The sequence below is a fragment of the Diabrotica undecimpunctata genome, chromosome 6 (genome assembly GCF_040954645.1).
Source record: "Diabrotica undecimpunctata isolate CICGRU chromosome 6, icDiaUnde3, whole genome shotgun sequence".
Lineage (NCBI taxonomy): Eukaryota > Metazoa > Arthropoda > Insecta > Coleoptera > Chrysomelidae > Diabrotica > Diabrotica undecimpunctata.
In genome coordinates, this window is record NC_092808.1 from 1,162,680 (window position 1) to 1,180,669 (window position 17,990).

A 17,990-nucleotide genomic window follows, 5' to 3' on the forward strand; every position below is an offset into this window, starting at 1 on the left:
ACCTCTGCGTATTCAATGGGACATTTTCCGAAACCAATTTTTTTATTACTTCACCTGACTGACATCCAAATCTTGATTTTTTTGCCTGGATTCATTATATCTGTCCAAAATTGATTACGCCTCAATGACGTTTGTCCAACTGACAACAATAGAATTACCAGACTCCTTCGTGACGGATCTGTCATAATTTTGTCGCTGAGATATCACCTACAGGAGTTTTGTCAGTAAGAAACGTGGCGTTTGCTATGACGTTGCTATCAGTTAAAAATAGTCTAGTGAAATAGTCACTAAAAATTTCCGCTTTTCTCATCCCTGCTATTGCTAAACAGCCTTGATCTATTATTAGATTGATCCATAACTTTTTTATTAATTATTATCGTGGTGTCTACAAGCCAAAATCTTTCTCAATTTTGACGCGTTAATCCAGCAAACAAATTTGCATTTTAACACCAAATTTTAAACCTTGTGAGAACCCAATTGTGTGCCGTACAACAAACTAGTTTAATTCATTATTTTTCTTGGCAATATGCCACAATTTTACTTTAAAATAAGTTTATTTTGACTTTTCGATTTCCACTTCGGGAATCGTTCTCAGAATTCTTGAAAACAAAATGGAAAAAAGTTTCTCCGCTTGATATTGAAGAAATGATTTAACACAAAACATTTGGACTTTTAATATCAAATATCGTGTACATAAAATATATATCTAGAAGTGACAAGATTTTTTGAAAATAAATATAAGTGCAGTATACTTGAAAAGTATCTGTAATATATAACATAATTTTGAAATAAATACGATATTGTCTACTGCTTCAAAACAACCCAACTTTTTTCTTCAACTCTTGTTGCTTCCATCTGGGTAGCTTTTCGAAGTCTGCATACGCCATCTTGAACATGGAAACAAAGTCGTCGTGTGTCAAATGTAACTGAAAAAAAAAATAATAATAAATAAAATGCAGTCAAGGGAAATAATTTTAACAAACACGCAGAATTGGTTCATTTTTTATCATTTTTAGGTGAAAGCGTCAACTCATACTGTTTTTTAAAAAGCTTTACCTAAATTAACTGACGACTAGAGTTTGGCGATTCAAAAATTGTGTAAATAATTATACAAAAAATGGGTCTGAAACGCTAATATGAAGAAGGGTCTAGAGAATAAAATTGAGAGATTTATGAGGTAAAAAAACGTTTAAAAGACATTTAACAAAAACTCGACATTTTTGTGGGATAAAGATACATTTACAAAGAAATATAGTACAAAGGCACTCTCTGCATTAATAATAAAACAATATATTAGGGCCGTATTATAGAATAGAATAGAAATATGCTTTATTGTCACTGAAAATTGTACAATTTTATGGACAAAGCTTACAAAAAGTAAAAAAAATATTTATTACCCAAAGCTCTGAACCATATGTAGCAATGCTTTCTATGATACTTTTGTATATCCTAATTTTTGTGTTTCGGGTGATGTGGTTGTTCCAAAGTATACTATTCAGTTGACGTATTGCTGAATTTCCTTGACCAATTCTAGTAGCTATTTCTTTTGTATTCCGATCATTGTTTGTAATGTTTACACCGAGATATTTATAGCTATCAGTATTTTGAATTTGTTTGCTTCCTAGTTCTAAGTGCTTTCCTTCACCTCCCACTACTACGTACTCTGTTTTTGATGGATTAATTGATAAGCCCCACTTAGTATATTCTTCATCTATTTTTCGTAACATGTAGTGGATATCATCTTGATCTTCTGCAAGTATTACTTGGTCATCAGCAAAATGCAAACTGTACAGTGTATGGTCTCCAATTTTAACACCCATAGGTTCACATTTTCTTTTCCAAATATCCAAAACCCCCTCCAAATAAATCTTAAAGAGTGTAGGTGCAATGCAGCAGCCTTGGCGAAGTCCTTTGGTCACTTTTATCTTTTTTGGTCACTTTTTGTCCAATCTTTATTACACTCGTCATATCATCGTACAACTCCCTTACAGCATTAATGTAAATCGGTGGAATATTCTTGTCTTCTAGCACCTGCCATAGCTTGGCTAATGGGACACTGTCATACGCTTTTTGAAGATCAATAAATACCATGTGTGTCTCCATATTATGTTCCAAACGCTTTTCTATTGTTTGTTTTAGGCAGAATACATTGTCTATACAAGAACGACCAGTACGAAAGCCACTCTGATCTTCAGCGTCTTCCCAACAATCTTCAATTCGACTTTTAATTATCTTCCCGTAGACTCTACAGATTGAGTTAGTTACACTAAGCCCTCGGTAGTTCTTACAATCTTTTCTGTCGCCTTTATTTTTGTATAGATTGCTAATATATGCAGTTTTCCATTCTGGGGGTAGCTCTTCTCCTCTCAAGAATAAATTAAAAGTATAGGCCAATAGCTGAAATAGTTTGTCAGGGCCATATTTAATCAGTTCAATGGGTACTCCCCCCGGTCCTGGAGCCTTTCCATTTTTCATAGCGTTGGCGTGTTTTTTAATTTCTTCTGGTGTTATTTCAGTTTCTTTGCGGTAGGAAATATCATGTTTTTGGTAGTGTTAAAATTGACTAAAACTACATAAATCTTCAATGTCACAAACTAAAAGATAATAAAATATACAATCCATTGCTAAATTTAACTAAATTGCAAACTGTATAATAAAACCTCACGAACTAGTTTACGAATAAGCTTAAGTTGCTGTATGTGATATCCAAATGTATAGGGGAAGGGGGTTCGGGGGTTAACCGGCAACGTTTTCAACGAGAAAGGACATAAGCGGGCTTTTATAAGTCTCAATAATTTTGGATAAGACTGGTAGTAAGGTAATAGGTGGATAGTTGTAGACATTTGATTTTTCACCACTCTTATAAAGAGGAATAATAATGGTTGTCTTTGGGCACTCTAGAAATATACCTCTTTCAAAGAAATCATTAATTTGTGAGACCAGAACTTACAACACATTTTTTGGGAGATTTACGAAAATTTTTATAGTCCATCAGTACCACAGGAAGATTTGCTTTTGATAAATGAAAACAAAAATAAAAAGATATATGTTAAAAGCTGTAACACTCATTAATTTCTTTTATATAGTGCAAGATTTGCAAAAATCTTTGTCTAAAATACAGAGGTCCATTCACCTAGAATAGACCCCTTTCTACCTCCGAACTTTCTGCAGTTTTACACCAGTCTGTGTACCAGTAATAACCCTGCAGTTTTTATCGTTTACTCCGCCTTATCTCTCTTGTGGGCAAATGTCTACTCGAAAAGATACTTTAATCCTATATCTGGGTACCATATGGTCAGAGATCATCATCGTTCGGTTTCCATGATTTCATTTAAATGTAAGTATATCCTTATACAGTGTGACCCATTTAGATTGGAAACACCTTTATAAAATTTGAAGTTGTTAACCGATTTTAACCAAACTTTTTTTTTTAATGTCATGTAATAAAAGGTCTATTGTGGGACAAAATATGAAATATTTAGTTAAATTTTCAGGGCATTCTACGATACTTTTTCTTTCTACGCCACTGGATTTAGAGTGGCTTCAAATAGCTATGACAACAATTTCATTAAAATATATTTATTAATAACGAAGTTATGACAACTTAAAATTTTAAAACTCACTAAGCTACGAGTTAAAAAAGAACACCCTGTATCAACAAATAACCATAAAACTAATTATTTTTCAAATAATTTTAATAATAAACCACTACTAGACAAAAAAATGTTTAAAATAGCATAAAAATTTAATGCAAGTAACGCACTTACATTATTATTAACTTTACATGCTACAACTAAATCTCAGTTGCCATGACAACGATATTACTGTTTGACATTATTTGTGTCATACAAATTTCAGTGCTAGCATAAATTTATGCATAATATCTGCAACAATATTTACATCAAATTCTTTTAATAATATTTTGTGTCATGGCTGCAAGATTAAGTTTGAGAGAAAAAATTGAAATTATACGTCTTTTGGGAGATAACGATAGAAGTGCCAGGGAAGTTTGTACAATATTTAATGACAGACATGTGGATCGTTCTAATATTAGCTGCGGTACGGTAAACAAAATAAATAGAATATTTAATGAATATGGTGCAGTATCAAAACTAATTTTAAAAAATAACCAAACCAAATTTCAAACCAAAATTCTTACACACATTACAAGAAGACGACGAAGCAAAACGTTTAGAATATTGTTTATGGGCCCAAGGGGAATATTTAAACAATATAAATTTTCTAAAAAACGTGTTCTTTACCGACGAAGCCACTTTCACTACAAATGGAGTAGTATCATCACAGAATTGTCGCTATTGGACAGCAGATAATCCCCACTGGGTAATAAACTGTAAAAGCCGGTATTCTCAAAAAATCAATGTCTGGTGTGGTTTACTGAACGAGCGAGTTATTGGTCCTTTCCTTTTTGAAGAAAACTTGAACTCACAGAACTTTTTAGAATTTTTAAACACTGGCTTGTAGGATGCTATTCATGAGCTCCCAATTAATGAAAGATTAAATTTGTATATCCAGTTAGATGGGTGTTCTGTTCATTACGCCAGAACCGTGAAGCAATGGCTAAATCAAAATTTTCCGAACCGTTGGACAGGTTGGGGTAGTCCGTTGATAGATTGTCCACCCAGATCTCCAGATCTCACAATTTTAGACTTCTTTCTCTGGGGAGTTATCAAACAAAAAGTTTACCAAACCCGTGCAAGAGACGTAAACGAACTTCGTGCAAGAATTCGACAGGCATGTGCAGAAATTACTCCCCAACAACTAAGAAATGTAATTAGAAATATTCATAAACGCTACGACAAATGTATCCAATTAGATGGTGGATTGGTAGAGGCAACTAGGATTTAAACTAAAATTATGTTTCCATGTTTCTGTTAATACAGAGTGTTTTTTTTAACGTTAATACAGAGTGTTTTTTCCTTAGTGAGTTTTAAAATTTTAAGTTGTCATAAGTTTGTTATTAATAAATATATTTTAATGAAATTTTTGTCATAGCTATTTGAAGCCACTCTAAATCCAGTGGCGTAGAAATTTTTTTAATAAAAAAATCGCTAATACAAATTCTCCATTTTCGACGAAGAAAAAGTATCGTAGAATGCCCTGAAAATTTAACTAAATATTTCATATTTTGTCCCGCAATAGACATTTTATTACATGACATTAAAAAAAAATTTGGTTAAAATTGGTTAACAACTTCAAATTTTATGGAGGTGTTTCCAATCTAAATGGGTCACACTGTACATATATTTGATTAAAAAAAAAAATAAACCAAAAAACTTAATAGACTATTTAAAAGCAATTATATACATCGATCCACATTCATAAATAAGTTTTCAAATAAACTTTCTTACCTCCTTGTTTAAAGGATCTATCCTGGGAGGAAGTTTATCGTTGGGCTCTTTCAAAATATTTACAGGATACTTCTCGTACTGGTCGAATTCACTGTCCCCAGAATCGTTGTGATTCGAGTAACCATTAGTAGTACCATTTCCGTTATGACAACACGTTTGCGATTCTAGTTCCTGTCGGATTTTTAGGAATGTTTTGTAAGTTTTCCAAAACGATTTGTCCCATAACTGAAAGAAGCCTGTAAAGGTGGGCGGTTCTTTTTCTTGTTTTATATGGATTATCGCTATATTCATATCTCTTCCTGCTGGATCTAAAAGAGTTGACAATTTAAAGTACTATTAATGTTAAATAGGCTATTATATCTTAAAAATCTTTCAAATAAATAATTTTTAATATTTACAAAAAACTAACCTGATTGCAAATAATCAATAGCTTTTTGTGCACTCAATCTCTTTTCTTCTTTGTTGCTCAGTTTTCCAATCCACATGTATATGGAATCGGCAGTATCTAAGAGCATAACATGCTCAGGTACCAGATCTTTTTGGCTAAAAAAGAGAATTTCTTCGGCTAAAACATTAATGCAGTTAATGGTTTCTCCTTTGGTAAAACAATTTCGTATTACTTTAAAGTTATTATATAGTAGAAAAAAAAACAAGCAGAGATTAAAAAAGAATAACCGACTGCCGCAAACATATTCCTTAATGGTGCAATTAGTTCGCTCCAAAACTGTACATCGAAAACTAAAATTTACCGATCTAGTTTTCGCCGTCAAGAACCTTTGAGCCAACACCCACCCAAACGCCACGCCACCATCGACTATATACATGAACCGTTCGCTGTCCCTAGTAGCAGTAGTACAGAGAACTATGTACATGAAGTGATCCGGGTGCTCAGGAGATTTCAGAGAGGAAATCAAAAGCTCGGTGTCGGTGTACTCGGTTAATTGTACTAACCGCGGAAATCTTTAATTACACAGATGCAAGACAGGGATGGTAAAAGGAAAAACATTGAAGGTGTTTAAAGGAAAATGTATGTGGAAGGTTATTAAAATGGAGATACAGACACAATAAACTTTACTAACTGTTTAAAGATACACCTGTCTCAGAATTGTCAAAAGACTCCAGTTACTTCGGTCATGGACTAAGGATGGCTGACAATAAATTGTCAAGTAGTTATCTGGGCAGTAAAATTATGTACAGAAGACCAAATTATAGACCAAGTAAAAGATCAAAGAATCAAGTCGCCACGGAAGGCGAAGTGGCGTGACCGCCAATGTTCAAGCTAAATTATTACAATAGATTAAGGCCCAATTTGGACTGTAAAGCCGTTAGAATTAAGTAAGAAGAAGTGACTAATAGTAATTAAGAACTCAACAGAGATATTGAAAAGACAAGCACTGTATTTATATAAATATTCATACCTTTAAACCTTCCTTTTGAAGAATTGCATTTAAATAATCGAGCAGGCTTTGGATCATTCTCGTGTTTCACAATCTGAGTGGAATAAGGTGTCTTTCCGCCCAACAAATTAAAAAAGTCCTCACGTTCTTTCCCTTCTAAGATAAGCTCGAAATCCTTCCCGGCAAATGCTTTTGCCATTTCCCTTTGGTCTCCCGTTGAATACGTTCCAGACCAAATGTACGCTTTCTTCGATCGCTTGAGAACGAAGCAGTAGTTGGAGTTGAACGATGAAGCCTTTACGCTGACTTGAACGGCTTTTGTGCTGTAGGATGTGGAACCGTAGACGTGGAGTAAATACTGCGATGGGATTTTTAAGTTTCTTCCAGTGTCTACGAATAAAAATACATGATATAATATTAAAACTGTTACAATTTAAGATTTTGTAAATAGACTGCAAATTAACTGCCTAATTCCCCATGCTTAATCTCGTAAGAAAAGGCTAAGGGCTTTTCTGTCCCATTTTAGACATTTTCAAAGTCACATCGGAACGACTCGATGAATCGCAACCTATTTGTTTTTATATAGCAATCGACGTAGGTCAAGGAATACAGTCATGTATAAAAATCAATCATACCTAATATGGAACATGGCATTCTACGTGGGATGTTGCATTTTAACTGGCATTTTATGTAACATTATGACTTTTGCCGTTAAAAGTGAAGTTTTGACATATAAATAGATTGTTCTCTTCCTGTAATGAAATTAAAGGTTTTTATTGCTGAGGATTTGAAAATCAAAGAACTAGAAATAAGGTCTATTCCATTATTATAATCAAAATTGCAATTATAGAATGACGTGAAAAAGCCAAAGCTGACAATTTATTGACACCTGTCCAGCACTCTGGTACTACATCATAACTAGTCGATTTTTAAACAAATATAGATTATTACACAATACGTACCATCAAACTCAACACCTCGTCCTTTGAAAATCGTCAATTTTCCTTTAAACAGCTGCAAAAAATGTGCAGTTTCTCGCCCTTGTATAATTCTGGCGTGAAATCCTATTTGGCCCAGTTCTTCGTCGATTTCCATCACTTTCAAGGTAGTACTGTTGATTTCTTCTTGCGTGGCATGAGAACCCTTAAAGAATTAGGTAAAATAAATCTTGACCTGAGTATTAAAAAGTTTCATTTTCGTTGTTTTCAGTAATTTTAGCAAATTTATGTTTAAGGAAAAGTAAAATGTCAATTTTAAATTTAGGTAAAATAAGTATTGGACCGGGTTGTAAATAATAACAACAGTATAGGAAATACTACCGACTTTAATTACCTCTGCAAAACGTAATGCAAAATAACAATATACATTAATTAAACCCTCGTCGCATCTGTCTTCCTGAGTTTCTCCCCAGCTGATTGTGACGTAACCGCACTGCATGATTGCCAATACATCACGGACGTGTACGAACTCATCACTTTATAGTCCCCTATAAAACTGTTAGACCCTTCGAGATATAGTAAACTGATCACCGATATCCTTTCTTCTTCAAGTGCCATCTTCGTTCCGAAGGTTGGCGATCATCAGGGCTATACGTATTTTCGAAACTGCTGACCGAAACAATTCGTTGCTGCTACAGCTATACCATTCCCGTAGATTCTTTAGCCAGGAGTTTCGTCTTCTTCCTATGGACCTTTTTCCTGCTATTTTCCCTTGCATAATTATTCGAAGCAGTTCATATCTTTCGCCTCTTGTAATGTGTCCCAAGTATTGCAGTTTTCGTTTTTTGATCGTAAATATGACTTCCTTTTCTTTATTCATTCTTCTCAAGACCTCGACATTTGTGACTCTCTCGGTCCATGATATTCTCAGGATTCTGCGATACATCCACAGTTCAAATGCCTCTAATTTTTGGTATCAATCTTTTTCAACGTCCATGACTCCATTCCGTAGAACAGCACAGAAAGTACGTAACATCTCATCAGGCGAAGTTTCATTTCAAGGCTCAAATCTCTTCCGCAGAACACTCTCTTCATTTTAGTGAATATGGATCTGGCTTTTTCTATTCTTATTTTGATTTCTGCTGAGCTATCGTTGTCTTCATTTATAAAAGTGCCTAAATATTTGTATTTGCTAACTCGATCGATAATTTCATTGTGTAAATATAAATTTTGGACATTTTGTGTTGATTTCGATATTACCATAAATTTAGTTTTCTTTATGTTCAAAGATAGTCCATATTCTTCGCTGCAGTCTGCTATCTTATTCACCAATGTCTGTAGCTCTTCAAGTGTTTCTGCGATCAGAACGGTGTCGTCGGCAAATCTCAGATTGTTTAATCTAACACCATTTATTTTAATACATACGGATTGCTCAGAGAGTGTTCTATTCATTACGTCTTCGGAATAGAGATTAAACAGGGTTGGTGACAGTATACACCCTTGTCTCACACCTCGCTTTATTTCAATTTCTTCAGTGGTATTATTCTCTACTCTCACTACTGCTTTCTGATTGTAGTACATATTTGCTATTAGTCGGATGTCTCGTTTATCTAAATTCTTTTCTGTCAGGAGTCTGATTAGGTGATCATGCCGCACTTTATCAAAGGCCTTGTTGTAATCTATGAAACACATGAATACATCTTGATTTATGTCAAGACATCTTTGAGGCATAACGTTCAGTGCAAATGACGCCTCTCTTGTTCCAAGTCCATTTCGGAATCCAAACTGGGTATTATTGATGTCCATTTCCAGTTTTCTGTGTACTCTAGAGTGTATAATTTTCAGGAATATTTTCAGTACATGGCTCATCAGACTGATTGTACGGTAATCACTGCATTGTTTGGCATTTATCTTTTTTGGTATAGTAACAAAGGTGGATAAAAGCCATTCTTGTAGTCTCGATATCCTTTAGAGATAGGTAAACTCATCACTGACGATAGGTAAACTCATCACCAGCATTTTTGCCCCAAGGCGCTGGTTTCTAATGCGGAAGATTGCCTGTTACCAGTTATAATTCTTGTTTATGTGGTAATTTATTAAATTCAGAAATTATTCTATGCAAATTGCTTTAAAATAGATATTAATATCGGGTTTCACAGTGTGGCCTATTAGAAGTATCTGTCAATTTAAACGGTTTTTAGATCTAAAAATTCAGATGCATAGGTTTTCGGTAGTGAACTGTATATTAAAATTATTTATTAAAAAGAGTTGGAAAAATGGGAATGAAAGGATTCGCATGGATTTGTGGTAAAATTTATATGGCTAAACTGGGATGCCCAAATAGTTAGAGGGAAAAGAGACTTATTATTTACGTAGTTCTCTACCATATAATCGGCCATTTTCCAAAATAGTGGTGCCGCCACTTGCCGTTGGAATCTCCCCTTCTTGTAAGTGGTTATCCTTTCAAGTTTTATTTTACGAAACCAACTTTGTCAAGTCAAATAAATACCCAATTTGTTTCGCAGATGACCAAATGGCAATTACGGCCTTGTGAATCGAAATTTCAAAATCAGCCACAAGTCTTGATGGACTTAAAACGGCACCAACTTCTTTGGAGCAACGAATTAATTGAGTAAAGAAAAATATAAGAGGCACGTAATGCCCATTTAATAATAAAAAAAATGGTTGCCAAAATGAAAAAAAAGTTTAAAAAAATGGTTGGCTACTTTTAATCTGTATATAATTATCATATAATTTTAAAAGTATCAGCAAAAAACTGGATAATGTGTTAAATACTAGAATAACAGACATCAGGAATTTATTTAGATTGTTGTAATTTTTTTGTTTGATATATTTACTTTAAATTTCATTCTCCTTCAAATTAACAATAGCTGTTCTTTTTTGTTCATTTTTGTATAGTTCTAAATATTGGTTCGTCTTCTTTCAATTCTCAGTACAATATTTACTGTTTAACATGAGGCAACCTTTTTTTAACTCTCTGATTAAATTGATAATAATTCCTAATAAAACAGATCTCAATAATTTCAAATATATTCTTATCTCTTACCAGCCAACAATATAGAAGATGTTTTTGGTCACTTGCAGTTTGATAGGTATATAGAATGATATAGCAATCCCCCGAGAAAAAATTTCCGTGTCTTTCTTTAGGTATTTCGACGATACGACTCTGGTTTATGCGCCATATTGTAAGACTACCAGTTCCATCATCAATGAGCTGGGTTTCGGCTGCCAAACTAGGTCTATCTTCCATCGTTACTGCGTCGTATCGGGAGACCAGTATGGAAGGTTTTAAAACTAAAAAAATTCAATAATAATTACTGAACTACTTAAATAAATATACCAAATAAATATATACCAAACGGGCTTTAATAGACCCCAAACTCAAAGAAACTTTTGCTTTTAACAAACAGCCAGACTCCAATTCATCGTAGAAGAGCTCTTTAATATCGAACAACAAGAGGAAAGCAATTACGATTAAGGTATGTACAGTGACCATATTACCTCTACTATGAACAAGAAAGTCAAGAATATGAAGAAGATGTAAATTTTCAAAGATTTCAAGAAGAAAAGGAAGAAACCTAGTAGAATTGCATTCCTATGCTGACAAAAGAGAGCTTCCTTACATTAAAATTTAAAATCCCCTTCTTAAACTTTTTATTAATACAGGAGCTACTAAATCTTTCCTTAATCCTGATATAGCCAATATATTCTACAAAAATAATATTAAATATGAATCATTTATAATTACATCAATTTTTCAAAATCGTTAATAAGATTATTATATAAAAATTCCAATTTTTTCCGAATTTAACTCGGATAATAACTTAAATTTGAGATGTGGCTTTATAGAAGAATGCTGAGAATATCATGGACAGCAAGGATCACGAACAAGGAAGTTCTAGAAAAAATGAAGAAGGAACCAGAGATTGTGTTTACGATCAAACGCATAAAATTGCAATATCTGGGACACGTTATGAGAAATCAGCACCGTTACTCCCTGCTGCAGTCTATATTGCAAGGTAAAGTCAAAGGTAAGCGAGGACCCGGTAGAAGGAGAATATCATGGCTGCGGAATTTAAGAACATGGTTTAAGAAAACCTCAACGGAGCTGTTTCGAGCCGCAGCGAGCAAGGTCATGATTGCCAATATGATTTCCAACATCCGAAACGGATAGGAACCAGAAGAAGAAGAAGAATAACTTAAAATTTTATCTATTCAAATTTCACAAGACATTTGATGGTCTTATCGGCCTCGATAATCTTCAAACATCCAAGCTACTCTTACTACAGAGCATTCTATTATTCCTATTAATTACTATGTCACAAACAAAGCCCAATTATCTACAGTCCAGCAAGAGCCTCAAACAATTACACAAGTCAGATCGTCAGTAAAAGAAACATCAGGTACAATCGTCTTCCCAAGACAAGAAGTCGAAGATGACATTCTAAGAGAAACTCTCACCGTCGCATGTAACCAACTTGCCTGGACTGAGCTAGTCAATAACACCAATCAATGTATCCAAGTAGCATTAACTCTCGAATGTAGATGTAGAATGTATATAAATTTAAAATAACGAAGTAATTTTCATATTTTGTTAAATTAGACCAAAATAAAGGTCTTAAGAAAAACAAATTCTGTCTCCGACTATTATTTACTACTCGAGTTCCTTAGAGCTTTCACTTACAAAACTTTGTTCTTAGTATCAAATCTGTCTTCCAGCTTCCAGCGGGAGACTGATGTTCCAAAAAAAGTCTCAACAATTAAATTAGTACAGAAATAATTGCGATTAGATAGGAAACTACTAGCAAACATACTTACCTCTATTGTCAGATTTCCATGAAGCAAATAACATTTTGAATTCCTGCGGTTCATAGCTATCTACAACGCGTGTCACTTTGGTATTAGCTGGATATTTTTTCTTCTTAACAAACCCTCTTGCGTTTCTCAGAGCTTCACTTCTTTCTTTTTCGCTGACTTTCCTCCCCACCCATACCCAGATACCATCAATTTCTTGGTCTAATATGTAAACATCCTGAAAGAGAATATTAACCATGAAAAATTCATTGCAGAATTATTGCATTCCATCTACTAGAATTATTAAAAAGAAATGTGGTAATAAATTTATTATTCCTTAATATCAACTTACTTCATAGTGTAGATCCTGTTGTACAAAAGGCCCTGTTTTTACCTCAGCCACCCTGTATTTCCCGTTAACATCTGCGCATTTGTACAATCTCATTGAAGATTTTTGGTAGTTGCCATTTTCGTCGTTTTCAGAAACCTCAGGTAAAACGACTCGTTTTTCCAGTGGTAAATATTTGTTAAACTCCTTTTTAATATCATCTTGCAGAGTTTTTTCGTAACCGTCGTCCACGAAGGCCAAATTGGGGATTTTGTGTTTTTCCTTCATATCTTCCACAATCTGTAAAACAGAAGTTGCAAATGACAAGATATTTAATGAGATAGACATGTTTTTGAAAGAAAGAAAAGTCGTTTTTAAATTGTCGTTTTCACTTTCTAAAGTGTACTAATTTTTGGTTTAATGCAATTATTCTGACATAATAAAATAGTATTTAAGGAGAACGATCTTACTGTTGTGGCGTGTAATTTTTCCACAGCATCTGCAGCTCTTCCGGACCAAATAAAAATTATTTTTGGCGTTTTTATGACGAAAATATCCTGGCTATTGAAATGTTCCCAAGAGACACTAGGCATTTCTTTGACAACGGGAATTCTTTTGCCTCTAACTCTGTATAACTTAACAGGCTGGAAGTCGTTTATTATCTCCGGTTTTAATATCCTGAAAAATAAAAAAAAATGTGATATGAAAAGATAAATGGCCCAAATTATTGACTGATCTCGACAAAAAAAAAGAACAGCAGGCGGATATGGAAAAACTCATTTAAATTCTAAATAACGACTTCGCTGCATCACCTCCAGATCTCTCAAAAGCAACTGCTGACCAAACAGAGTTCTTGAATGGAGAAGAGGAGAAAAATTTGTTGACCACACCATTTATTCTGGAAGAACTTCAAAGGTAATTTCAAAGTCAGAATAAAGGTTACAAGTAAGTCGAAGAAGAAGTATGATGTTAGAGAACTGAAAGAGCCCAATGTTCGACTAAAGGTGAGTGAAAACATCAATACAAAGTTGCTAAAATTCAGAAATGCAAGTAGTATGGAGGAAAGTCTGACCATCACTCAAGAAACAGTGAGAGAAATAAAAAAACAACACAAGACAACAAAGAAGATAAAAAACAAGTATGGAAAGAGTACGTGGAGAAACTTTTCCACGACCTTAGAACAATACAAGAACCCACCATTAAAGAAAATTCAGGACCCAAAATACTACCAGAAGAAATAACGGCAGCCGTTAGACAAATGAAGGATGAAAACGCACCGAGACTTGATGAAATTCCTGCAGAACTGTTGAAGCTATTAGATGCATAACAAATAAAAATATTAACTGAAATATTTAATGAAATATACAAGGCAGGAAAAATACCAGTAGAGTGGCTTAAATCGGAGTTCGTACAATTGCCCCAAAAAACCAGGAGCAAAAGTTTGAGAAGATTATATGACCATTAGCCTAATGAGCCATCTGCTGAAGCTGTTTTTAAAAGTCATCCACAAAAGAATTTACCGGAAATGTGAGGAACAAATTGCGCCCAATCAATTTGGATTTGTGAACACCGTTGGTACGAGGGAAGGCAGATATAACCTACTCCAATGCATTTTGCAAGGTAAAATTGAAGGAAAAAGGGCCCCAAGATGAAGAAGAATATCCTAGCTTGCTAACCTGAGAGCATGGTATAGAAAGACCTCAACACAGCTATTCCATTACAGCAACCGACAAAGTTATCATAGCCAGAATGATCATCAACGTTCGAAACGGACAGGCACCCTAAGAAGAAGACAAATAACTATCCAACAAGTGAAAAATAATAAAGTTGCAGATACAGTGGACAGGAAGAAAGAACCGATACAGCGCTTTGAGTCTATTGCTAACTAATGGCTCGTAAAGCTGCAAAAAAACCGAAACTTTGAAGGAAAGTACTTATAAAGCTGGTGAAATAACCAGTAAAGGCAAAGAATTTGTCCTGTTTCGCTTCTATGACAACTCTACAAAGTATGTGTCTACAAAGTGTCTGAAAAGGTAATGTTCGGAAGAATTATATGTTCATAGACTTCTTTGTAATTTATGACATGCTTAATCATCGCAAAATACATGCCAAATTAGATAGAGCCAAAAAACATCATAACTGATATAGGCCAGAGAGTCACATAAACACAGGGCAATTGATTAGTGCGATAAACCTCAGTAGATCCGCTATAATAACAGATGTTATGACAGATGAATATTAAATACAAATTGAAGTATATAATGGTACTTTTCGATAGTGACATAAAATACAGGATGTTCTATTTAACATTACTGAAAAAATAATGTACTTGAGTTTTGACTCACCCTGTATTCGATGTAAAGAAAATTAGCAATATGAATCATTTTTGAAAACTTTGACAATCAATAAAAAATATGGCAGTAATAGATCATGCTTCTTTTTCATTTTACTGGGAGTTAAACTGGTTGCGATTTTCATAGCAAAATGGTTATAAGTTAAATATCCTGTATATCGTAACAAAACTTTATATTGTTGTGATCTGAAAGTAAAGAAGATTTCGAATATAAAATAAAATACAGAGTGTTCCATTTAAAAAAACATAAGTTTGGTCTGCCACTATGTTATACAACACCCTGTACATATGTCTCGGTAGTAACCTAGTTACCAATCTGAATAAAGTAATATTTTCGGTATGATCTCACCAATTGGCAAAAAATTGTGCTTTAAGAGAGAACTAGATATCGAAAAATAAAAAGAGAGCATTAAGATGACTTTACCTTATCCCGTTTTTGAAGTAGCTCAAAAATCGGGCACTTTCGTAACCTTCTGTTTCTCTATGTTGAACGGCATGTCCGTTTAAATAGTTGTCGATTTCGACGGTCTTGTAAGCTGCTACACCTGATCTGTCGGGATTGGTTTGTGATCCAAGCCAAAAATGCACGTGGTGTTCTATGGAACCTTTAGTTTCTTTACTCTAAAACATCATTTACCTATTTAAATATTTAAAACATGTTTTAAATATATTTAGTAATAAACAATTATTCACTAAAAATCACAAATCTGTTTATCTAATGCGGTTTTTTAAGGTTAACAACCTCCAAAAAGTCTAGCGACATTTCAAACAAATACAACAAGATCCTAGAATGGTGTATCATTCAGTTATTGCAAATCCTAATTCTTTATAAAAAATACTGCTCCCTGAAACGAGAAATCAGTAAAAATGACAAATTTGGACGTCACTACATTTATTGTAACGTCCCAGAAGAGACACGAATAATATACGAACTAGAAAAAGAAGGAAAGAACTTGAAACAAGACCTAATCCATTGCGACCCATCACGTACTTATTTCTTCTCTCTCTCATCGGAACTGAACCGAGAATATTTACTGCAAGTCGTTCAAAAGGCTCTTAGGAAAGATATTGTGATATTTTACTACAACTTCTTGTCTACCGTTAAATAGATTGTGTTTCTTTACCGATATGTAGCAGTCCAAGATATTAAATGTGTAAAGAAGCTTATGATAATGGACATTGTAATCTTCTTTATGCATGGTTTAGACACTGACTTTTTCGTCATAAATTAATACGTTGTCAAAACAACAGTCTGCATTATTAAAAAGCTTTATTATAAATATCCCCTTAATCTTAATTACATCAAAACAATACTTACCACCATATCAACCCCACAAGGTTGTCCATATAAACAAGCTGCATAAATAACATAAGAATCTGACGTATAAAAAGTACCATACTGGTCTTTTGGGATTGCGATTATATTCATATTCTACAAAAACATCTTTTATCAAAGAATTCTGTATTAGTTTTTCGTACCTTACCTCCACTTTCCATATTAAAAAGTTTGTTGAATTCTTGTTAATTTTCCTGAATGCGCTATCGATGGAGCTGATGTCGTAAACTGAGGAATCGTCCTGTAAAAAATGGTTATTATTAATATTAACTAGGTTTTTAAAACAATTAAAAAAAAGCTATAAAAATAAACGAGTAGGAGAGGAATTTGTGTCGGGTCAGAGGTTGAGCATACTATAGTTCGAGTGGTGAGTGTATTAATTTTTAATAAAACAGTTTAAAAAAGGCAAGGAAACAGAATACAGTGAGAACTTATTAACAATGCAGGAGAAAAACTAGCTGAGAAAATGAACAACCTAATCAAAACTATGTGGGAAAAGGAAAGGTCTCTGAATCATATGTTAGGCCTGGGCGTATTATTGTTTTGTAGAGTTTTATTTTTGTCTTCCTCGATATAATTGTGGATTTAATGAGGAAATTAAGCCCAAAATAGCATCTGTTGGCCGTGCAAATTCTGCGATTTATCTCTGTAGTATTATTTTCAGTTTTATGGAGCGCTCCCAGGTATAAAAATTCGTTCACTGATTCGATGACGTCGTTTTCTATAACTAAGTAGTCGTAGGATTTGTGGTTGCGTGCTTATTTTCATATATTTCGTTTTGTTGGTGTTTATTATTAAACTTATTTTATAGCTGATTGTTTTAATGCTACATACTCCTCTCGTACAGGGTTTTTCGTTCTTCCAATAATCTTGATATCATCAGCATAGGCAAGGATTCAGGGCCGCCGCTACCATGTGTGCCAAGTGTGCATCGCACACGGGCGGCCAACAATAGGGGCGGCCAAAAGCAGTCCAGTGATAATACTTTTTTAAAACGAAAATAAATTCAAATAATTAAATAGTAATGATTCAGATAATTCTGTGAACTCTAATATTCCAAACAATAAGAATTATTCAGTACGTGATAATACTCAAATGCGTTTCATTTATCATGTATACTTCTTTTTTTCATCCTAATCTACAAAAAATATCAGAAAATATTATTTATTGTATGAACTGCCGCCCTTTTGCAGGTACAGGGATAAGGCAGTTTCGGGAATACTTTTTAATTCAAAGCGGCTGGCGGCTTTCGGACTTCAGTTATTTGGAATTTCACATGTAGATACTTTACAAGAATTTAGGCAAGTGGTTGTAAAGTTTCTGTTATAATATTGTTCCTATGGTTATGTTTATAGATGGGTTATTATGTCTTATGTTCAGTCTTAGTTGAGAATTCGATGAATTTAGACACGCATTTGAAAAACGATTTTTTTTGTAAAATATAGTAGTGTACT

At 33.8% G+C, this 17,990-nt stretch overlaps 1 protein-coding gene across 3 annotated transcripts in view; it reads right to left on the reverse strand.

Annotated features, from left to right (window-relative positions):
- Positions 1-649: 649 nt before the first annotated feature.
- Positions 650-17,990, reverse strand: part of qua (villin like protein quail) — a 77,183-nt gene continuing 59,842 nt past the window's right edge. For all 3 annotated transcript variants that reach the window (XM_072533964.1, XM_072533963.1, XM_072533962.1), the window contains exons 2-13: positions 16,685-16,777; positions 16,519-16,632; positions 15,625-15,821; positions 13,318-13,525; positions 12,872-13,147; positions 12,544-12,757; positions 10,772-11,019; positions 7,729-7,909; positions 6,788-7,156; positions 5,779-5,934; positions 5,370-5,677; positions 650-926 (exon numbers count right to left, since the gene is read on the reverse strand). In XM_072533964.1, the coding sequence (XP_072390065.1) occupies positions 813-926; positions 5,370-5,677; positions 5,779-5,934; positions 6,788-7,156; positions 7,729-7,909; positions 10,772-11,019; positions 12,544-12,757; positions 12,872-13,147; positions 13,318-13,525; positions 15,625-15,821; positions 16,519-16,632; positions 16,685-16,777 (2,478 nt within the window). In that variant the 3' untranslated portion in view covers positions 650-812. The remainder of the gene's footprint in view (positions 927-5,369; positions 5,678-5,778; positions 5,935-6,787; positions 7,157-7,728; positions 7,910-10,771; positions 11,020-12,543; positions 12,758-12,871; positions 13,148-13,317; positions 13,526-15,624; positions 15,822-16,518; positions 16,633-16,684; positions 16,778-17,990) is intronic.